Source organism: Mya arenaria, chromosome 3, assembly GCF_026914265.1.
Source record: "Mya arenaria isolate MELC-2E11 chromosome 3, ASM2691426v1".
Lineage (NCBI taxonomy): Eukaryota > Metazoa > Mollusca > Bivalvia > Myida > Myidae > Mya > Mya arenaria.
The window spans coordinates 64945867-64970647 of record NC_069124.1 but is presented as its reverse complement, the minus strand read 5'-3'; the positions used below and the strand labels follow the sequence as shown (position 1 = coordinate 64970647).

At 35.6% G+C, this 24781-nt stretch overlaps 2 protein-coding genes across 2 annotated transcripts; both read left to right on the top strand.

Annotated features, from left to right (window-relative positions):
* Positions 1–493: 493 nt before the first annotated feature.
* LOC128228488 (uncharacterized) lies at positions 494–6383 on the top strand. The gene is made up of 12 exons (XM_052939826.1): positions 494–843; positions 1074–1216; positions 1492–1632; positions 2097–2215; positions 2347–2390; positions 2648–3003; positions 3163–3214; positions 3339–3547; positions 3877–4132; positions 4414–4541; positions 5467–5732; positions 6126–6383. Exons 1-12 carry the CDS (start codon positions 783–785, stop codon positions 6244–6246), a joined length of 1896 nt encoding a protein of 631 aa, XP_052795786.1. The 5' UTR covers positions 494–782; the 3' UTR covers positions 6247–6383.
* Positions 6384–9548: 3165 nt separating this feature from the next.
* On the top strand, positions 9549–22816 carry LOC128226200 (uncharacterized). The gene is made up of 12 exons (XM_052936092.1): positions 9549–9796; positions 11414–11541; positions 13880–14026; positions 14352–14440; positions 14666–14680; positions 17367–17742; positions 17945–18035; positions 18326–18648; positions 19517–19772; positions 20867–20979; positions 21810–21922; positions 22193–22816. Exons 1-12 carry the CDS (start codon positions 9673–9675, stop codon positions 22302–22304), a joined length of 1887 nt encoding a protein of 628 aa, XP_052792052.1. The 5' UTR covers positions 9549–9672; the 3' UTR covers positions 22305–22816.
* The last annotated feature ends 1965 nt before the right edge of the window (positions 22817–24781 follow it).

Sequence of the window (24781 nt, the reverse complement as noted above, 5' to 3'; positions counted from 1 at the left end):
TAGGCGATGTCCCTAATGGCATTCCGTAGTTATTGGGACAACTATTAGATATAAGCAAAGATTTAAGCTTTAAAACTAATTTTCAATTATTCTAGCGGCAGTACGTACAAGTATTAATAGTGATATAAGTAAGATATTTGGTCAATACGTCGGATCCGACTTAGCTAAAAACGATTTTTCCAATTTAAGAGTTTTGTTTTAGGGAACAATTAGATAAAAAATGAAGAATGTTATCCGTTGCTGTTATGCAAGCTAAGTTTACGTTATTGGCAAGATACAATCAATATATTCAATTATTTCCCTTGTGTTAAATAATACTGAACCATTGACATTTCGCATGCATCACGATAGCTAATTATGTTTATATCATATGTTTATACAACCGTATCAATTGCATACGTGCATGTATGTATTATTCTCATGTAACTTTAGGCATGAATCAACTATTTCTTCTTATTTATTTAATAATGCTCATATATATTATATGGTGTTCAAATCTTTCTAGCGGAGGATATATTGAAATAAATGAATGCATGAAGTAGCGAATTTTAAAACGTGCCAAAGATCACATTACTTATTGACTATTGTCTTTGTAGACTGTTTTAAACGAATTTTATTGTTTATACCGCTTTGAAGTCCTTTAATGCATTTGAATTCAAGCGACCTAGGTATACGAATACACTCGCTAGGCAAGCGTTTCCAATACGTACTTATACTGGTATGTTACGCTCAGTGAGCAAACGCGAGATTAAATGCATACTTAAGAAGTAGAAGTAAAACTTATGGCAACTAGAAACTTATCTGTGATAGCCAGAAACCAAACAGATGGATATTTCTACCCTGGTAAGTGCAAACAGAATTTGAACAAATTCGTTTTGTACCTTAATTAATAAAATTGTTTGTTTTCTTGGATACGGTCATAGTGGTATTTAAATATAATTAAAATCATAAGAAATAATTGCTATCATTTATACACAGCCTGACCATATCTCAGGTTTAGTGACTTAATATTTTAAAGAGACACACAAATAATAATTTATAATGGTACTATGACTACAACAATTATGCTTAAGGCTATGTAGCGGGATCAGCCCCGACCACCAATTGTGATATTGAAGATGACCGAGACGTGGGGTTTCTCAACCTACGGCCGCAGACAGTGCCCGCAGTTTACGTCATTACTCTAGGAGGAGCCGTGCCATGGCCGGAACTGAGGGTAAAAGCATAACATTCATTGTTGATTAACTGACTGCTGTATTTTTTATCCGAAATATAGCCATGCTGATTTGAAATTAAGCGTTTGTTAACGTTGAATTGACTTATTAAGTACCTTATTTTCCTACATATGCATTTCATTTGAACCAAATTGTCTGCGTTTGCTAAAAATGTCATAATATTCTCTTAAAACTTATAATGTAATGACGTATAAAAGACATCATAATACCACGTTTTGTCTTCAGATATCAATGTTTTATATTTTTGTAATCGCAGCTATGGGACTACGTTCTGACGGAAGTGCGCTCGCGGACAGAGAACATAGAGCGGTATATTCCCGGCAGGGTGGTGAAACTTCCTATTCTCCCAACTCTTGCCAACAGATTCTTCACCATCCGGCTCTTCAACGGAAGAAAGGTTCATATATATATATAGAGAGAGAGAGATGTATTAATTACATGCATTGGTTATCTTTGCCTTTAAAAAAACTTTATATAAGGTCGTCTGTCTCCTTCATCGTCAGGCTCTGAAACAAGTTATTACAACATTATATTAATCACTCTCATTGGCACGATTTTACGTTGTGTTGGAAACCGGAGAACAATGCGCCCAAGCCGGGAATCGAACCCGGGTCGCATTGTCGTGACGCGATTGCTCTAACCACTGCGCTAACCGGACACCCAAATTTGGACAATCAGATGTGTTTGAATTCTATTATAATTTTCATTTCACATGGGAAAATAACATTTAACATACTTAATGAAATGTTTTGTTTTGATAAAGTTCTATCGTGAAATAAGCATTTACATTTAAAATCCTATCCATAACAAACACACAGTATTTATTAGCAAAGCTATGTAATTTGTTATGCTGCTTGACAGGTTCAAAAAAGACGACGTCAAGTAGTCAAGATAGGGAGAGAAAAATATATTGACATTGTGAAGACTATCATAGATATACACCGCGGTCGGTCATTGGCAGTATCAGCTCCTAATGTAAGGTAAAGAAAGTAAATAAATAATCTATATTCCCAGTTTTAGATTTGAAATAAACATAATTTGTTTAAAGAAAGACAAACAAATACAGCCTCTAAACAAAAATTGTATACGTAACTCTCTTTTATTTTTTTAGTCAGGAAGTGGAACCGGAACACAGACGCTTTCAAAATAGAAAAGGTAATAAATGAAGATGTATTTCCTTTTATCACAAACCAGATTTCAAGTATGATTATACATGTGTTTCTATGTGTTTTATTATATATTCAGTACGAAACGTTTTCCGAATATATTTTTTTCGTGCTCCATACTTTTAAAATATATTTCCTTTAATCATAAACAAGATTGCAATTATCATTATGTAGATGTTTCTATATGTTTAAAAAAAATAAGCGCAAAACGGTTTTCTAATAAATAACGCTTCTGTGTTTGGTCAGTTCAAGTACCAAACTCTTGGTCCGCAATGTCATCAGCATGTTTGACATCATCACGGGGCAGTTTTTCTTCCCGCTTCTGGTCTGCAAGAGGAGACATGAAAAACAAACGACCGTTTGTAACTCGTAGCGCGCACACAGACAGGGGACACAGCCGCAGATCGCTACGAATACTAAAAGAAGTAGCCAACCTTCAAACCGGCGCTTCAGCAAGTGCATCTTCGACGAATGTTTCACAGAAAAGTTCATCCAATTTATCCAAAACTAAGTCATACTCGAGCGAATCTTTTGTAAAATCTAAAAAATCGTCTGGATCGCTTGACTCAATAACTTCGTCCTCGTCGTCTGCCTCGTCATCGGTGAGTGTCGACAAACATGTTGGCATTTTCTTGTCTTTTGTAGTTATTAATGGTTTAGTATGCACATCAAATTTAAATAGTTCGCCCAAATATCACAAAAAGGTTGTGTTACAGTTGTTTAGAAAAGAAAATGTTTATCATTCATTCGCGTTCTTGCAGAGACCATCTACCGCATTAAGCCGAGGAGCAAAAAACGAAAACAGGTTTAGTGGTGAGTATCACTATAAAGCTGGATTTTCGCAAATTATGAAATGTCTCATACTAGATACCCGTCTTGATAACAATCAAAGGATGGTTTGGTCTGTATATGTACAACATTATGTGGTAATATGAAGACAGGAACAGAAACAACAGAAAGGAGGAGTTAGTGTCTGGACTCGAAGTGCTTGCCAGGTGGAGGGATGATGGATGGTTCTACTATGGACGTATTAATGGCCGGGCGGCCGAAGGCGGGTACGAGGTCAGAGACGTGACGGGTCACGTTGAGAACATCAGCAGAGACGACATATTATTGGAGGAGGAGAAAATATTCCAGGCAATTCAGGTAAAGATATTGAATTTGGTAGATTAATATCAATCCTTTTGGCGGTAACTTGCATAAAAGTTTGAGTAAGTGTTTTACTGTATCGTTCTGTACCCTGGTTGTATTTAACTAAATTAGGAAACACTTAAAGAGGATGCGCGTATCGAAATTATGTAAATTAAGCAAACATGCTTCGAAAAATATACTACTATCCGCCGTGTATCATGTATGTGTTCGCCTTATGTACAGTATGGTTTGCTAACAACGACCATTTGTATTACAGAACTATTATGAACGGTGTGCATACCTTATTTGGTAAACATTACACATATTGAATTTGTTCTCGCTAGCCTGGTGACTATGTCGTAGCTCTTCATCCCGACTACGTCTACAGCTACGCTCCAGCTCGAGTCGAGAGCGTGTACAGCTACGGAGCAAACGTCGTGTTTTATGATGATGCAACGCGAAATCTACCTTGGCAAGAACTTTACAAGATCTCAGCGCAAAAATATGATCAGAGTGTCCAGTATATACGGGAATGTGAGGATAGCTTGTGTAACTCAAAAGCTGTTGTATGGGATAGGATCACCGGCTATTTCAGATTAAGTAAGCTTTGCTCAAGTTTGGTTTTGTCCAATTGTTAGCCTAATGCTGACACAATTTCGAACCAGATACATAAATAGGCCTCTATAGAGAAAAAGCTGTTTTGTAATGTATGTCTTTCAGTCCAAGATACAAACAATAACGCAAAACGATTAAATCGATAAAGTGTTTAAACTAATCAGAGATACTTCAGTAAATGTTCAGAATTGATATGAAAAGGTCCAAATCAGTTTAGTTTATGATGAAAGTTTTCACTTATCAACCATGTTGCCGGTTTCTATCAGATGACGTGGAGTCTCCTGCAGGTCACCAGGCGTTCTTCCTTCCCCTACAGAACGGGAGTTACGTAAAGCAGCGTGCGGTCCATATCTTCTCCGTGGAACAGCTTAGATCCATAACAAGAGGCAGACAGGTATTCACATGGCAACTTTGGCATGTTGTATTTGTAATAATCATCGATATCCTAGTTCAGTATTGTATTAATTATGTATAAAACGGTGTATTTCTTTTTTTCCTGAGCGCCGTGCGTTCCGTGTGTAATAAGCGTTTGTATATTTTACGTGCTGATGGATTTACACCAAAACTTACGTTATCATTGTAATATCTTCGGCAAGACAGAGGAGTGTTTGCAATTGCCAATGACCTTCATCTGGTATAAGGGCGATTTTAATATCGCAACAACCAAGAAAACAGTATCAGATAACAATGCAATCTGAAGCTTAATGTTATCTGGATTTCAGCTTATAACTTAACCAGAAAACTAAAAAATGTTTCAGTTTCAATTCTTCATTCTGGTCAAGTTGCTATATATAGATCTTATAAACTGAATACACGCAACTAAGAAAATTTCATTTTAATTTAACAAATATCGGCCGGTACAAATTCAAATTAAACTTTTAGTTTCGGACAGAATTAGTTCTAGGTTACGTAGTTACTCTTATTCAAAATCAATGCATATACCTGTATAACAAACATCTGTTTTGCCTTATATACCTTTAACTACTTATTTAATCCTACTTACTAAATATTTCATTTATGGAAAATAATAATTACTGATAACAAGTTTGAAACCCTGTTTTTATTAACAGAAAACCCATAATAGTAAATGATTGGTGAATGCTAAAAGACTTACTGTGATGTACTATAGTCCCATAAGGTAGAAATACCGTATTTTATGCACATTTCTTTTAATTTAAACATGGTATCCTTCATAAGAACAATTCGTTTCGACATTGAATCATCCTTTTTTGGAATAATAAAACAAAAGTATTAATTTGGTAAAACTTAATTGGGAGTAAGAGTGCATCTTTAAAGTTGTTGTGGATTTTAATTTTCAGGCATGGAATTACGTATTGGGTCCTGTTGACGGAAGCTGCACCTTGTATCTTCCCGCTCAGATAACAGGTCCACATCCACTTTCTCGACCAAGCAGCAGAGCGGAAACGCCACTGTCCGCTCCATCTTCCCGGCCGGGAAGTAGGCTTGAAACATCGATGACCAACAATAATTCGCGACCCTGCAGTCGAACTGATACGTACTTTGATACGCCCGGGCAAAGGGTTGCTGATTTCACATACTCTCTGAACTTCTGTAATGGTTCTGTGTAAGTTTTCATGAATGTTCATACAATAGTGTAACTATGATATTTCGTTTCAATTTAGAAACTTTGATGAGAGAAATATATTCATATCAGTTAAGATAAACGCAACCTTAAGTAATGCAAAAGTTCAATAGCCGTTTACATTTCTATTTTAAGCAGTTATTGAATTATTGCACTAGGATGACGGTAAACGGAGTACATGTATGTGTTCAATAATGAATCACGTACGAGCTTATCTGATTGTGTCACTGCACCGACTCGCTGTGGTATATGTTTATCAAGGATACGAGATATAAGGTCCGCTTTCTAATTTACTTCCCGTCTTTGGTTGATAATTTATCAACATGTTTTACTGCACGGACACTTGTTTTGTTAATATTATCGTTTGACCTTCAGAACAACGCTAGAGACCCTGGATTTTTGTTACTACCTGAACGCAGATTATTACAAATTCGCCGTCAACTTCTACCAGCAGAACCACTATTCGTCATATGAAGAATTGAATAAACATTTCTGATTTTCCATCAATATATTCTTATTGATGGACTTTGTGTTTATCCTCACTCACTAAAGTATATTCTAAAGCTGTTTGTGTTGTCAATGACAGTACAACTGTGAGTAAAGTTTTTACGACAATAAAATCGGAAAACATTAGGTGTTAACCCGTTGGTAATGACATGTGTTTCAGTGCAAATACAAAACAGTAAGTTCATATGAAAAAAGCTCTGAACAACTTTCCGAATTGTTCAATTTCAAATATTGGAAATCAACGTGAACGTAAGAACGAGACGGCTCAAGATTGGGATCTTAATAACAACTGCCGTGTTATAACACCAGATGTAACGTTTACATTTCCTTAAATATCACCGCTATATTGTGAAACATATTCGTTCATTTACATACAAGAGAAGCATCTCTATCTGAATAAGAAGGCTTCAAATTTCATTTAGAAATTAAATAACTTCCCATTTATATGAAAAAAGATAATTAATATTAACGTTCCACAATTTACATTTAGACCACTATGGTTAATAATCTTCAATTATTATTAAATACTTTTCCTTTTTAAGGAAACTTACTATTTGACTTCTTGTAACGCCAATTTGACTAAATCGTAAAAGTTGAGGTATGTTGAAATAACTAGAACTGTAACCACTTATTCAGACAAAAACAAAACGTTGTCACACGTTTAAATGGTTGTTCATATTTCATCGAAACCGTGCTATTAAAAAAAGTTAAAGCGCGCAAACCCATGTTTGTTTTAAGGTTTACATGATCGTTTCAGCTCGAGTGTATATATCGACAACGATGGTTGCGGGTCACGTAACTATTTTGTACCACCTTGTTAATGGCAACTGCCAATAAACAGCGCGCAGTATACGTGAATATCGTTGTAATGTATCCGTATCGTAGTTAAAACGATTGAGCCTACTCCAACTCCGTGCTTTTATTAGTATTGTTTCATTCAAATTGTATTATAATCTATGCGACATTTGGTTGAAGGGGTTTTCGTTTCAATGAAACAGATTCTCCTATGCACTAGTCAATTGTAAGCACGGGTCCCCATGTCCGGGGAATAGCGGGGACTTTTTCTTTCGGTCCAGCGAATTCCTGGTAAAATTCCCGCCTTGCGGGGACACACTGCTATTAAAATCCCCGCCAGATGGCCCCGCACTTCCGGGACATCCTAGGTAAGGCTCATTCCCCGCTGTTTTCGGCGCAAAAGAACCCACCGCACTCAGGCGGCACTGAGGGGCCAGCTGAAAGGTAACAACACGGCTCGTTTCCGCGCTACCCCCGGTATACCCCCGGACCTGGGGGGGGGGGACCGTGGTTGCAATTGACTGGTGCATTATGCCATTAACATGTACCGTCATAAAACGTCAGCAATATCACTAGGTAGAGTAGGAATAGTGGGGACTTTGTCTTTCGGTCCAGCGAATCCCGGGTAAAATCCCCGCCCTGCGGGGACACACTGCTAATTAAATTCCCCGCCAGATGGACCCGCACTTCCTGGACATCCTAGGTAAGGCTCACTCCCCGCTGTTTTCGGCGCAAAAGAACCCACCGCACTCTCGCGGCACTGAGGGGCCAGCTGAAAGGTAACAACACGGCTCGTTTCCCCGCTACCCCCGATATACCCCGGACCTGGGGGGGGGGGGACCGTGGTTGCAATTGACTGGTGCATTATGCCATTAACATGTACCGTCATAAAACGTCAGCAATATCACTAGGTAGAGAGTTAATTCTCACTTGTACAATTGACATCGTCAACAACACCAAAATGTATACATGAAATATGTCAACGTGTATTTGCATAGTAACAATCGAATATATATATATTTTTTCTATTCAGTATATGTCTTATTTGAAAATATATCGATTGAAACATTTTAAAACAATAAAATATTCATATTGTTGATAGACATTTCCGTAAAAATGAGATCGGAATTTCAATAAATCTTTTGTACAATATTTGTACATAAAAGTTGCTCAACTACTTATGTAATGCGCTTGAAATAATTGTGACTCAAAAGAGAATAAAAGGTGAAACGTTTTGATATTTGACCTTTCCCAATATTTCAATCTATGCGTGGTATGATTACTAACACATTGGGTATTATCTGATAATGAATGAAGTCTTTTGTTTGCATTTTGCATTATCATAATGCATATGATTCGTTATGGTTTTGACCTCATTTGAAACATGTATTTGATAATAATTTTTTTAATAAATTATGCAAAAGCTGTATTTTGGGCGTGATTGTGGTAAAGGTGGTGGTGGTGATATTATGCAAAAAATGAGAATCGTATGTAATGAGTGCCATGCTATCATTAATTTTAATTATTTTGAATATCCAATGAAAAATCATCGCTCAAGCCGTCTAGCGCTATCAGTGCATTGAATAAAATGTAACTAATAACATCAAAATCTACCAATATTTGCTCGCTAAATAGATAATATGAAACGACAATATTTGGGTGAACTCATGACGACAAATTAAGGGTGTTCCACATTGCGAAATTTGAAGGGCAAAAGATAAAATCTTCCAAACGTTCATGTTTTATTCAGTTTTGAGGAACACTATTTTTCAAGATTAAAACAAAATCCTGCTTTGGTGTTATATGGAGTTGGCTCATTATTAGAAATGACATTTCATCAGATGTTGGCTCAATTAGCACTTGCATTTATTCGGAAACCTCTGTCGAAATTATAAATATGTGTTTTAGTTAAAATCGCTCCAGATCACCCAATCAACATTGTCTTGTAGTGTCTTGTATTTTCTGGTATTTTAAAAGATGTTCAGAACATTGTACAGACTAGTAAATCAAATCAACTTCCTGCTTAAAAAAACACAATTGTATCTTTTTTTAAAAATCATCAGTAGGATAGTCTTGAAATTTTGATACAAAAACATATTTATTTGGTAGATTTTTTCGACAAAAATGCAAATTGCTTTTTGGGCCAAAATCTGATAAAATATTCGTTTCTAATAAGAATGTGTTTAGCTCATTATTACATGTAACATGTGAAGCTCAACAAAGAATGTTTCTTAAATATTGGACCTTAAAACTAAAACAAAATGTGATCCCCTCTAACCACTGTTTTGCACCGTGGAAGGTCCTTAAACTGGTTATAACGTATGATATTGTGAAAAAATGAAGCTCTTAATCACTTTAAGTGACACTTGTTTCATGCATAGAATCAATATTGTATTTGACATTACTGAACTTGATTTTATCGTCCCTATTTGATCGTATCGTCGCTATTGATTGTTTTAACTTGACAAACAGATCACAGTCTGTCCTGATAAGTATTTACAAAGATAGCTGAAACAGTGTATGTGTTCGGCATGAGCGTGCAGTCGAAACAATCACCAGAGCGCGTGAAAGGTTAGGGAAAGTTGTTTACTGAAGTTGGTGAAGCATCGGCGGCTACAGAATGGGAGAAGTTATGGTCTATATAAACGATAATCCTCGTCATCGTGTGGTTTCAAATCGAATTGATATAGAGAAAAGGAATTTGATGGTCATCGCACGACATGACAATGGATTCTTTTATCCTGGTAAGCCGTATTTAATTGTATATATAATACGATAAAATAAGTTATGTATGCCTTATACATTTGTTTGAAATCAAGTGCATTATTTAAGTGTGAGATAATTCAAATGTTGTGCTGTTGTTTTTCGAAAACAAGAAAAAGGTTAAAAATAATACGCCAAATATATGTTTTCTCCCTTTGTATGATACAACAAAAGTATGTAGATTTAGCCACACTCAAAATGATCATGATTACAATTTTTGAGACATTGTTTTACTAAGCAAACAATTCAGTCCTAATTGCAGCTAAAATTACTATATAAAAGCGTCGATTGAAAGAATTGTGTGGTCGATTCACTATTGGTGTTTTGTCGAATGGTGCTGATTTGTTTTCAATTCTACTGTTAAGTTATTTTGGCAAATCAGCTTTATCGGGTGAATCGGTGGATTTAAGGGGAGGTACTGTCAGTAGACAACATACAGTCTAATTCAGATTGTCCGGTAAGCGCAGTGGTTAGCTTACTCACTTCTCACCTAGGGGACCCGGGTTCGATAGGATTTCCTCCGGGTACTCCGGTTTTCACCGCGACACAAGACCATACTCTCGCGTTACATCGTGCCAACTAGAGTGATTAATATAATGTTGAAATAACTTGTTTCACAAGTGTTGTAAAATACAATTATACTCACATATAACTAACTTGGTTAAATGCATTACTATGAATTTACCAAATAAATAGGCCTACCCATTTATATTGGTTAACGCATACGAAAAGATGTTCGAAGGTTGATAGTATGTTAAAATTATGTTAATATTAAATTAAAGTATGTTATTATTAAAATTAAGTACATACCAACAGTCTTTAGGTTTCAAGTGGTCTATATTTGATTATGTAAACTTCCTACTGACTTGACCAGCCACTGTTTTATCTATAGCTTCACCTGATTAAAAAAATTAAAAACCCTGCTCAATGCTAGTTACAATAAGAAAAGTACAGTCAAATTCAGATTGTCCGGTAAGCGCAGTGGTTAGCTTACTCACTTCTGACCTAGGAGACCCGGGTTCGATAGGATATCCTCCGGGTACTCCGGTTTTCACCGCGACACAAGACCATACTCTCGCGTTACATCGTGCCAACTAGAGTGATTAATATAATGTTGTAATAACTTGTTTCACAAGTGTTGTAAAATACAATTATACTCACATATAACTAACTTGGTTAAATGCATTACTATGTATTTACCAAATAAATGGGCCTACCCATTTATTTTGGTTAACGCTAACGAAAAGATGTTCGAAGGTTGATAGTATGTTAAAATTATGTTAATATTAAATTAAAGTATGTTATTATTAAAATTAAGTACATACCAACAGTCTTTAGGTTTTAAGTGGTCTATATTTGATTATGTAAACTTCCTACTGACTTGACCAGCCACTGTTTTATCTATAGCTTCACCTGATTTAAAAAAAATAAAAACCCTGCTCAATGCTAGTTACAATAAGAAAAGTATTAGAAAATTTGAGAATTTTGCCTTCTTTCTGGACTAAAAATAATGTTGACTTTGAAGCATTCTCATCTAACGAATATAAGGCGATATTTGAAAGTAAAATAACTTCAAAATGAGTATGCTTTTACCAAAGGGAACATAGCGGAAAGCTGGGGCAAACCGGAAGAAGCGGAGGTGAACTTTTACCAGTGGGGTCGGAAACGTGTTCCACGGTACAATATAATAACAATTGGTGGGGCTGTACCCTGGCCGAATCTTCATGTAAGGACTTATTATTTCTAGTTCATTTAACTCATGTAACCTAAAAATTTCACTTCTACGTACGCCGTAGAATAGACCTGACGTAACCATGCCGTAAAGCGGTTCCTCGGTGACCATACGTTGCCATGCGGTGGCCTTGCGATTGTCGTGTGGCTGCCCTAGGATCTTATGAATTACATTTGACTTTTGCGGACCCCCCAAACAATGCGGCGGCCGCAGGAATTCCACGGGCGCCGTAGGGCAGCCTTGAGGTGGCCCTACGGTCCACGTGCGGTGAATTTGTGGGTGATTTGTTGCTACCTTGCGTCTGCCTAGGTATTTGTGAAAACCTACGGCCGCAGGGACGCCCTAACGCATGTTTTTTTTCTATAACCTTTGTGACTGCTACCGTATGCTGCGGCGGTGCTATAATTGCTATTGGCCGTATATGATTCAGACCCTACGGTCGCTGTGTCAAATGTGGCTGAGGCATTATTCAGCGTGGTTAGCAATAACATTGACATAAATATAACATACTTTTTGAATTATATCCCATTTGTTTTACTGTGATCATACTAGCACACGTTGATTAATCAGGGACAAACATTTGATAATACCTTCACGCACTTTTAATGCATGAACTGTTTCAAGTATCTTTGATACTAAAAGAGACTAGTCGGCTTAAGTCAATACTTTACATGACAATCATTTATGAGCATGGTTTTATGGTTTAATTTTGCTTACACTGACTTGTATAAGCAATAACAATTGCTTATAAATGAACTTTAAACTATTACTCATAAGATCAATATACTTCGATTGTTGACATGCCGCGTGTTTTTTCTGAAGAGATTTCTGTTATCAGTTAGAACGAATGATACTTATAATTCAAGTTACCCGTTGCAGTGCCGTAGCTACACTGAGGCACACCGGGGCAGCTGCCTCGGTATTTTTTTAGCATATAACAATTTATAAAGCTCTAAAAATATATCTTTTGGACTTTCTTCATTTGCCTCAATGTACACAAACCATCGAGGCGGAATGTCTATTTTTTTTAAAAAGGAAATAATTATTAGATATAATAGAATAAACTCTACAGACTACGGAACCATACCGTTTAATGTAGACTTATTTATTATGTAACATTTAATTTAATTAGAAGATGAAGAAAAAGAAGAAGAAGAAGAAGAAGAAGAAGAAGAAGAAGAAGAAGAAGAAGAAGAAGAAGAAGAAGAAGAAGAAGAAGAACATGAACAAGAAACTCTACTATACGACGTGTCAAAGCGACAGTTTTTGCCAGCACTGTCGGACACACGTTGGCTTTTTACGTGTTGACTCAATTAGCACGCTAATTGTAATTTATGACAAGACATACGGTGCGCTACAACAAGTGCTTAATGAATCTTCAGACCAATTTGATTTTGAACAGGAAGTATTGCGATGGACCTTGTTAAACAAAATCTGTATCAAATTCATACGCTGGAAGAAGGTGCAACAGCATGTGACGAAGTTTTTTTCCCTAACATTTCAATAATATTCAAATTAAATATGTGTCTGCCTGTTGGTTCTTGCACTTGTGAAAGAAGTTTCTGTTCACTGAGGCGGCTTAACATCTTGTGTCGAACATCAATGGGTGCCTCACGACTTAATGGTTTGGCACTTGCCTACGTCCACAGGAACAACATTTATGTTAACCCTTTACAAATTCTTAAGTTGTGGAACTCCACCGGACACCATCGCATAGCACTGGCATTCAGTAGGTTTATGGTATTGGTAACAAAGCCTCATATGATTGTGACAGTTAATTTCTTCTAAATGCACATTTGTTTTGTCTAAATTTATGTAAAGCGTGTATAATTAACTTCAACTGTATCAAAAGTTATAAATGTTGAAAAGCTATATTTTTATGTAACATTTTTATACATTAAATTCCACCAAAGATATTCCAGAATGCAGGAAATCGCTTCTTGCAAAAAAAAATCGGGGGGGGGGGGGGCCTGCCCACAGACCACCTTAGACCGTTCTGCCTCGGGGTTTTTTTCTGGCTACGGCACTGCGTTGTATATTTGTATTTCAGGTTTAAATATACCGATACTTAACGCTACAGATATACAACTAAGCTTTAAATTTCATGTTTGTCTAATATCTTAACTTTCAACGCATTTCAATAAGTAATGTTTTAGAAGGGGGGTTCCGTCCAATTTTGTTTATTTGTATTGTGTAAGCGTGTATCTAATGTGCATAAGCGTTCCTGCCGATTCAACAAAAATGTATTACATAAGACATCCAAATTGCATTGACCTTTTTTTTAAAGCAAATAATTTTTGTATATTTTTTCCGCGTCTTGCTATATTATCAGGTGTGGGACTACGTTTTGACGCGGATGAGAGTGTTGGGACCGAGTGGTATGTATATACAGTATATGCCGGGCCGAGTCTGCTACGTGCCTCGTCTCCCGCCCCTCGAACACAGATTCTACGCTGTCAGAATTTACAATGGAAAAATCGTAAAGATGCTTTTAATTTCTTAATGTTCGATTATGTTTAGCAAATATCGATTCGTTGTGTTCTAGCTGAAGAATTCGGTTAAACTAATAAAAAATTCACACGTGCGAAAGGCGTTTGTAAGCTGATATAAACATGTACACTTGAATGAAACACATTACTGTCTCTCTCTATTTCTCTATTATGTCTCTCGCTTTTTGGTTAAGAAAAGTATTGAAGTATGAATTTTTTCATATCAATAGGTGAACTTATTGTCCGTTGATGTTTTTAATGGAGCTGAATGATTTGTTTACCATAGTTTATGGATTCGAACAATGACTTTTCTAGGTCGATAAGAAGCGAAAACTCCTAGTAAAGATATCGAAATCTAGGTACCTGGAGCTGCTCGACTTCCTCCAGTCGGTCCCAGAAAAAAAGTACGTCAATTAAAGTATTCAAAACACTTAGGCAGCTAATGATTTTTTTTTTTTTATTTTGTGGTTAATGGTTATTTTCATCAGTTTTAATCATAAAAGTAGTTTTTCGTTTGTAAAGCGGGTGGGGGGGGGGGGGGCGGTAAAAGTCAGTCGAACAAGCCAATGTAATATATTGGGATTGAAACTTGACTATATTCCTTATATTAAATGTTGTTGATTTAACAGGAAAAGGAAAAAAAGGTATGTATCATCATTTGCATTGTTTTGCTTTAAAAATCTTAATGATAAGGGAAATAACTCTAGAACCTTTAAACCCTTTTCGGTTATTCTACGCTTTGTATCTTTTATTTGGCGCTCACATTGATTGTTAGAATTTAATCGCGGGAACGGTCGTCAAATATTTTCAAAATAGAATATATTTCCATATCCTGTGTTTTAATTATTCTCGACGTAATTGTTTTTTGTTCAATCATAAATGACTAAAAGGAAACTTACTATCGATTTATAGCTATTTTATAATCTTTAAAGTTCTGTTCCGGTTGAACACAATATGTATTGCTAGCATGATCTTCAATGTGTTGTGTTTTAAAACGTTTCTTATCTTGTCCGTTCTGTCCTGCTACATGGTCAGTTTTGTCTGATCTGTTCAAACGATAGTCCGCAATTACCCCCAATTCCTATACTGATATTTCATTGTTTTTTAATTGAAATGTTTGTAAATAAAAACGTCGACTGTGGTCCATTTGATTTTATTTGCAAATTCAAAAACTTAATAAAAGTTCATGTGCTATTCTTAAATAATGCAATCGATGGAACCTTTAGTGACAAAATTTCCTTTTGGCAAAGGATCAATTTCCCTGGCATCTTTCTTTAAACAAACGATTAAGCCAACAGAGCATCGGAATCTTCCATGGCTTGTATGAAAGATTATAAGTATCTCCCATGGCCGAGAGTGTAAGATAGGTTCATTCCGACCCGAGCGTAGGGTGTTTTGCGGAAACGAGGTTTACCGAGTTTCCGCCAAACACCCTGCGCGAGGGTCGGGATGAACCTATCTTACACGAGCGGCTATGGTAGATGCTTTTTCTCCCACCTCAGTTAAACAAAATTAAGTAAAAATGTATTTTTTGCTGGAACTCTTTTGTGCTTGGTGAAAATAATTGCGTATGGATATGCGATAGCACGTGGTCGTCATGGATATGCGCGCAATGATCCAGTTAATGTTAATAGTCAAATCGGTCTTTTTAAATAGTTCTAAGGAGAATGAAGCATTATTTCTTGAATGGTGCTTGAAAACTGTTTTGTGGTGACATTTGAAGCGAGAAATAATTAATTAGCGTTCTAAATATTACCATAAGACAAGATTTCCTTGATGCTACTGATGAGTCTTCAACAAGGGAGGTAGTTACAATGTTGTGACCATTAAAAATGGAGTTCCATACGGGCATTTTATCTTCGCCCGTGGGCAAGATAAGAATATCTAGCATGGTTAAATTATTGGATCTACTTATCTGAGGTGGGAGAAAAATCGTTCTGCATGTAAAGCCAAATTGAAGATAAAATATATTAAAGTGTTTCCCGAATAGTTCCAAATGTCCACGTTCACAACTATATTTTTCTCCAAAAAAGTTTTAGTTGTATGTGAAACTTTAACCCCCTTACACAACTACATCTTTCAAATTTATATTTAATAACCTTAACCCACTTGCACAACTATACTTCTGAACAGGTTTATGTTCTATGTTAGATTTTTAATCTTACTAGACAACTACATCTCCAAAACAACTCTAGTTCCTTCGTGGGTCTTAAATCTACTTACACAACTTAAGCTCCGAAATAGTTCTAGTTCCTTGCCGAGACTTGAATCCACGTAAACAACTTTTTCTCAGTAATGGTATAAGTTCTTTGCTAAAATAATATTCTAGTAACACAACTATTTTTCCGAAATCTTTGCTTGGACATTAACCTACTTAGGCAACTATATTTCCTAACTTATTTACTGTTCTATGTTAGAACACTAATCTAATTAGACAACTACATCTCCATAACAGTTCTTTTTCTTTGTAGGGACTTTAACCTACTTACACACCTTTATCACCGAAATGGATTCAGTTTTTCGCTTGGACAAATTTAATCCTGTTAGACACCTTTATCTCTAAAATAGTTCTGGTTCTTTGCAGGGACGTTTATCCAATTACACAACTTAATCTCCAAAATTGCTCTAGGTCTCTACTAAGACCTTAATCCACGTAAACAACTTTATCTCGGAAACAGTTCTAGTTCTTTCCTGGTTCTTAATTCCACTAACACAACTAATGCTCCGAAACAGTTCTAGTTCTTTGCTGGGACTCTAATTTGTTAAACAACTTCATCTCCCAAACAGTCATAGTTCTTTGTTGGGACTTTAATCTTCTCACACAAATTTATCTCCGAAATCGCTCTAGTTCTGTGCTGGAACTTTACTTTACTTAAACAACTTTATCTTCGAAACAGTTCTAGTTCTTTGCAGGAACTTTAATTTACTTAAACAACTTCATCTCCGAAACAGTATTTGATCTTTGCATGAACTTTAATGCTCTTACACATCTCTAAAACAGTTTTAGTTCTTTGTAGTGACTAAAATCCACTTACTCTACAATAGTTTCCTTTCTATAGAATTATATTGTAACCTTAATCCAATTACAAAATGCACTTTGTATTTTTGTATTTAAACATTAATGTATCTTTTCAATGCAAATTACAACCGTATTTAAGTGATGCTTGACTTTCTCAGAAAGTTTGTTTATAGTCACACCGTGAACAACACATAATTCCTAGAAGTCAATTAGTAATTTAGCAATACTTTTTCGTTCGCCATGATTGTTTGAAATGAAAGAATCTCCTACATTCGAACAAAATGAATAGTGGTAAATCTAAACCTTTGCAGAAAAGCATCTCCTCCGCCATCGCCAAAGGAAAGTACAGATGAGTCTGATGATCCCAAAGTAAAACCGGATAAGCCTCGGTGTAAGCAGGGGGACCTCACTAAAATTGAGAAGGCTATTCAGACAGTTAGTACAACGATCGAAGAAACTGGAACCAAAATTGAAAATAAGATGCAGATAATAGGTGCACAAATGGATAGCAAAACATGTCAAACAAACGTTGAAAACATAAACACAACAATCACATTAGTTGGTAAGGATATAAAAGAGGCAGTAGAAGAGACCAGTAGGAAGATTTCAGAAGGAACTCGTACTACCGCCGACAAAATTGACGAGCTTAAGAAACACATGAAAAAGAAAAAAACTACAAAAGACAGTGTAAGTGAAGTTTCAGTTATATAAATCCATTTCATTTTGTCATCGCTTAATAAACATATCGCATTAATAATTTAGAATATTACAAGTTGAGCCTCATAGAAGTCATTCGTTCATTATTAATTGGTTTAAGCATGTGTTGGCTTGGTAAGCCACACATTTACCCATAAGAACTCGAAGAATATTGTCACCGTATCTTTTACAGCCTATTCCGTCGCCTACTCCATCCCCAACACCCGTCCCTCAACGCAAATCGGAAGGAGAAGAAGAAGAAGAAGGAAAGGAAGAAGAAGAAGGTATGTACGTCGTTTGTTGTTCGCTTAATCAATTATAAAAGAAAAATGTATTGCCATGAAATGGTTTTCGTTTTATGGTTTCATTGTAACAATATATTTTACAGTGCATAACAATGACCAAATAACATGGACTCTGCTCTATTATTATTTCAATTACGACTACAGTATGATTTTGATTCCTATATGACAGAGTTGTTGTTTGTAAATTAGTTAATAAAGTATGTGTACTGACCATGTCTTTTTTGAAAGTGAAAAAACCAAACTTAACTGAATGCTTTACTTAATTTTAGACTTAAGGAAAGGTCAGGAGGTCTTGGCACGATGGTCTGATGACGGATGGTATTATTTTGGGCTGATAGAAAGTAAGGAAAAAAAGAAAGAAGAAAGTAAGGGAAAAAGTAAGGGAAAAGGTAAGGGAAAAGGCAAGGATGAAAGTAAGGAAGAAATTAAGGAAGAAAGTAAAGAAAAGGGTAAGGAAGAAAGTAGGGGAAAAAGAAAGGAACAGAATAAAGATACAATATGTTGGATGGTAAAGGACAGCACCGGGCACACCGAATACATACAGCGGAGAAACATACTAACAGAAGAGGAGCGAAAACAGCAAATAATTCAGGTCTGTGTTGCTTCATTTTCAAAACATTACATATGGCCCCGCAGTGCCTAGTAAATTTGGTTTTGTCTTTATATTGAAAATAGTCGGGAATGGGCCTCACATAGGGGTTGCGAGGCATTTGGCAGGGATTTTACCAGTAGTGTGTCCCTGCAGGTCGGGTATTTTCCCCAGATGGCTGGTGCATAAAATACATCTAAATAACCAATAACAGAACTCTAGAAAAATACCCTTGTTCTTTTTGTTTTAATAAGCACATGTCATTGCATTTCCTGTGTTAATAAAAACAAAATTTAGTCTATGTTATATGGAGTCTGATGTTTCATGATGCCTTTGTAAGTGATCATTTTTTACAAATCCAAAGTTATGTCTAAATACAGTTGCATATGATGTAAAACTGATTCTCAGGTAGATGTATATAAGTCGTTTCAAACGTTTTACTTAAAGCAGGGTTATTTATTATTATGAATGATCGTCATATTAAAGTACGTTTTAATTATATAAGAAATTAGATTTATCCATATAATGTTTGTACAAAACACGGATGAATAAATAGTATATATTCCGACATTTTCCCAATGTCCATTAGAGAATACAACGTCACAACACCAACGTTTTGTGTGAATTAAGTAAACACTGTTGGACAGCTTTATTATTCCAAGAAATGTATGAATGTTTTTACTATCAGACTTCAGACACCTGAGATATCATTTTCTTGAATTTATTTACTGGCAAATAAAACAACGCACAATATGTAATTATATAATGGTTGGCATCGATTGAATTACTTCATGAACGGGATTCACATATGCATCAATGGACTTTTAATGCACATATAAAACAATGTAAACTTTTGTATACTATTTTTTAGAAAGATGATCATGTTATTGCTCCACATCCTGACTACTACTGGAGTTATGCTCCGGGACGTGTTATACAAGTGTTCAAAAAAAGAGTAAATGTGGTTTTCTTTGATGATCGTCACGAGCGAATTAAAATCAAAGACGTATACAAAATTTCGCAAGAGCAATATCACGACGACGTTATTACAATTCAAGAATGCGAAGAGGAATTAAAGGAAGCAGACGCCGTAATGTTAGATAAAACGACTGGGAAATATATTCCAGGTAAGAACACTGTATTGACATCAACATATATAATACTATAAAAGCCTTATTGTTATTTTTGTCTTATTTTCAGAAATGATGTACACATATGAGTATTTATCTCTGAATGTACAAGCTGATAACAGATATATAGATCGGGAGCATTATTTTCACGTGTAATAAATGTGCTGCTTCTTTAATGTTGAAATCTACGTAGAAATATTTGATAAAAAAATTGCAAAAGAAAAACACTCTGTTGAGACGTCATTGTTATATAGTCACTTTAGCCACTCCGAAAGGTGAACACTACTTAACTTATATGCGTATACAGTCTACATTTTAAGCCAATAAAACTGCATATACACATACTTCCTGTACCAGAGTTTGCGTTGTCAGTGTATCAGCAAATAGTCTAAGACAGTTAGATAAGCTGACGTGATTTCTTTATGAATACGGAGGGCTCGTTCGCTACGCTCACTCTGCCCATTCTTATTCATTAAGAATTTACTACATGTCATCTTACTATCACTTAAGCAATACACGAACCAATGACTAAAAGATCAGTGAAAAAATCCATAACTATATTTTCATTGCAGTGAAAATAACTATGATAGCATGATAAAATACCGGAAAGCATTAGTCAAAAGGTCCAGAAAAGTAAAATGACATAGCAGTGTGGCTTTATTAAACGTAATACTAAGAAGTGTACATTTGCAGCTGCATATCATGCACATTGAATAAACGTTTAACTTATTGCTACGTTTTATTTGAAACAGTACCCGCCTTTTGTTTGCCAAATATTATCGAAGTCCTTTGCACATTTATTGTAAATCAAATATCCCATATGACATATATCCAAACGTGAGTCAACAATGCAAACGTGTTGACGTGTTCTCGTCGTTAACGTAGCCTGGAGAATTTTATACAACAAGACTGCTGGACATTTATAGGGTGACTTAAAATTTGACCCTACGAACGTGTCTTTTAATTAGACAAGCAGACGAAATATGATGTCTTTTGAAAGCCACCGAAAGATCACATAACCAACAGATGGCACTATACAATACTGTTCTTATATAAACGCGTGACATTCTTCTGAATGTGTTTCCTTTAAGTGACTGTGCGGGCTCCAACAGGGCAGCAATGGTTCAAGATATTCGACCCAAACACGAGACAGAGGGGCAACCTCATATTCCCAAATGATCTATTACCTGCCAGTGATCATCTGGTAGGTATCAGTTATGTGTTATGTTTAATTTCTTGCCTTGAATACATTTGATTGCTGAAAAGGTTAGAATGTTGAAATACCGTTCCAATATCAATAAGATCAGCTTCCCTAAAAAAATACACTCTGAAGAATAATCTCATATTTATTGTTTATTTTTTACTAAGCATTTGTATAGTTGATTGTTAATAGGTGTACGTTGGTCAGTGTTTGAAAAATGTTGTTTTACCATTGCATTGGAACTTTCATTTGTTATTGTCACCACAAACATATTATTTCCAAGCATTCATTAGTATTACCACATGTTCATGCCAAACATGTTATTTCCATACATTGCGTTATGTACGAACGAAAGTTTATTCAATGAAAGGCCTCCAGCCCAAAATACATGTTACAATGCAAATCAAATATAACAAAATGCATATATGTAACTAAATAAGAGTTGTGTCTCTTGGTTAACAAGTTAAGTGTTATCTATAGCTAACATGAGTTTATGAATGTAACGAGCAATGGATTTAATATGGGTAACATTTTCCGATGCCACCATATTATAGAAATGAACAATGTCAGTATTTCCACGATACCATGTAATGTTGTACAACTACGGTTATAATAAATCTACTTTCTAGTTACGACCAATTGCTTTACATTAAAGTTATAATAAATCCAAAAGTCACTACCGGGAAACGCATATGTAAAATATACGTCTCGTTATTTTGCACAAATGTCATATAAACAACTGATGTGGAAATTCTATGGATGTAAATTGTGTGAGCTTTTCTGAAAGTATAAAATTAGACATTGAATCAGTCAATTATCATGTTCTTCTTCAGCACTGGAAGTACACTCTGGCTCCTGTAAAGGGTCGCAAAGACATATATATGCCCGCAAGAATACGAAGGACCAAACCGCTATATTTCATCGTCCAATTTTGTGATAAACAGAGGTAGGTCTGTGGTCGCAGCCAGTTTCAACAATCTTCCTGGGAACGGTTACTATTGGCTAAAATATCATGTTTAGTTCATATACTGTTTTAAATGATGACATAATTGAGTCATATTGTGTTTTATCTCTGTTCTCATTCGAAGGCGCACTACCGTAGTTATTAAATTCCAAAGTATTAGAAATAAAGATAGAAATTCACTAAAATTTATATATATATAATCAAAATTCACTTAGAACTAATGTATATAAGTGTTTATCTATTGTTTTTCAGGCCGACAGATTGGGTGGCGAAGAGCGAATGCTTTTATCTCAACAAGGCGTACTACGACTTTGCTGTTAAATTTTATCAGCACAAAATAAAACAAAGTAATAGTGCTCGATAAAACCAAAAACAGCTAGCAAGCGACGGAAACTTTCCGTAAAGTACATCTTAAAAACAATAGAGCAGGGGCTGGATTCAATATCCACCCTAGAATTTACTATATTTTATTTTTAGAATCGAAGCGTTTTGATTGGACTGTAAAAATAATTGGCCTATGGACTCAATGGAATCAATGAGGCGTATCTAAGGACATGAGTAAGAATGATATTTAATACGCCTCAGTAATTGCAAGGAAACGGATTCCATTACCACGGCATAAACTGATTCATTACTGCGTGTTATATACTGTTGAACCAAGGTTTCCCAGAATGGAAAGATGTTTCTTTTCAAACGTTATCACAATTGACTCATGAAAGTATGTGAAAAACAGCATCATTCACTTTATTGAAACCACATAATTGATTGGGCTGTCATTTGCAATATTTGGAAATTTGTAGATTTTGTTTTGTATTTTAGGAAAATAACTGCTGACACATATATATTGTATGACTCTAACTTTTTATATTTTGTTTACTTAGTACGTTGTATTCGGAAAATAAAAGTTAAAAACAATTAGGAAAAGTATTACTGCTGCTGCCGAATCAAGCAGTAATATTTATTCCTCCTGCGGTATTTATATCAAGCTTGGTGTTGGAGCAGTTTAAGTTTTGAAAGAAATGGCTTTCTGACACAAAACAAAATACATTCCAATTTTGTGTCTTTGGAAGCACAACATATCCAGTGGAAAGAAAGGTTGTTTCAAGTTTAACAGTGTCAATAAAAGCCTTTTTCGGCCTCCATCCATTTATGGTGATAATGCGAATTTGAACATGATAACTTTACGTCATCCACACAAACCATCACTCGATCCCTTTACGGCATCCACACACACCTTAACACGATCCCTTTACGGCACCCACACAAATCTTAACACGACCAATTTACGGCATCCATGCACATATTATAAGGATTCCTATTACGGCGTCGACACAAACCCTAACGCGTCCCTTAACGGCATCCAAACAAATCCGAACACGACCCCATTTACAACATTCACACCACCATAACACCATTCGGAGCTCCTCGGCCTATTTTTATCGGAAACAACCTCAGATATATGCCGGTACTTCAGTTGAAGTAGTTCGTAAATCTTTGAATAATATCAATAACTAAATCTAGTTTTTCAGAGTTGTATTTATTGATTTAACTTTAAATTGATTGCCAGTGAAGTGAATTTGCAAACATCATTAAGATTCCAAAGAGTGTAGTCATAAAGTTTAATTGCTAAATAAATTTACAACGACATCTGCTTGCAGCGTTTTTAAATGTACCACTTTTTGAGTGTGTAAACCGTCCAAAATATACATCCAAAGTTGTTTTCGATAAAAATGGCCGAAGAGATCCGAATAACCATCACACAACCCCTTTACGGCATCCACACAAACCTTAGCACGATCCTTTTACGGCATCCACGCAAACCTTGACACGATACCTTAAGGGCATCCACTCAAACGTTGACACGACCCCAATAGGGCATCCACTTAAACCTTAACACGACTACTTTTCGGCCTTAATCTAAACAGTAGGATAACACGACCCTTCAATTTCCTCCATTACTAATGGTGCGGATCAGAGCATTTCGATCAAAAACCTAAAAATTGACTGGAAGCATCTTACTGCTTCAAAAGCCCAAAACCAGGTTGGTTTTTCAACACTTATTGGCATTCTAACACTGTGATTGGTATTCCACCACTTATAGGAGCACAGACACGTGGTTGGTATCCCACTTCCTTCAGAGCATAATGTTTGGTTGGTTTGCCACCACGTGCAGATCACGAACCGTGGTTGGTATTTTCCACATGCAGAGCACAAAATGTGGTTGATATTTTCCACTGTGAAGAGTACAAGATGTGGTTGGTAGTCTACCACTTACAGAGCACAAAAAAGCACAATATCAAACTTGGAGTAAAAATAAACAATGACGTGTGCGTCTCACCATTATATGATTGATGTAGATTTCATGTCGTTTTAAAACTTAAATGAACCTTCGAAACAAAGAAAACCTTACATTATGCAACCAATGTCTACATCAGTTTTCTTTACTGAATAATCCTGAAATAGTTACCCTTCTTTCATGTTTATATATTTAAACAAAAATATGCCGTCACAATAATAACTATACTTACCATTGTAACGGGAATTCATGCTGCCTTCCGATGATACGTTTTGCACATCACATGACGAATGCAGACACTGGTGTCCGCGGCATAACATAAAATTTCACGTATAATTGTTCTTATAAACTATTCATTTTAACATTATTACGAACAAAATGAAATAAGAAAAATCCATTTCCTCAAGTTGAAAATATCAAAATCATATATGATTAAACTTTTTTAAAGAATCAAAATCAAAGCAACATCAAATATGTAATCATACACTAAACAAAGTATAGGATATTATTATTTTATTAAATAGCTTATGTATGTTCAATTGTTT

Excerpts from the sequence above, each read along its gene's own strand:
- LOC128228488 (XM_052939826.1), top strand. The coding sequence starts at position 783 with ATGGCAACTAGAAACTTATCTGTGATAGCCAGAAACCAAACAGATGGA. Across the intron at positions 844-1,073 it reads AGATGGATATTTCTACCCTG|GCTATGTAGCGGGATCAGCC; the intron begins GTAAGTGCAAAC and ends ATTATGCTTAAG. Across the intron at positions 5,733-6,125 it reads AACTTCTGTAATGGTTCTGT|AACAACGCTAGAGACCCTGG; the intron begins GTAAGTTTTCAT and ends TTTGACCTTCAG.
- LOC128226200 (XM_052936092.1), top strand. The coding sequence starts at position 9,673 with ATGGGAGAAGTTATGGTCTATATAAACGATAATCCTCGTCATCGTGTG. Across the intron at positions 11,542-13,879 it reads TACCCTGGCCGAATCTTCAT|GTGTGGGACTACGTTTTGAC; the intron begins GTAAGGACTTAT and ends CTATATTATCAG. Across the intron at positions 18,649-19,516 it reads GAAAACAGCAAATAATTCAG|AAAGATGATCATGTTATTGC; the intron begins GTCTGTGTTGCT and ends ACTATTTTTTAG.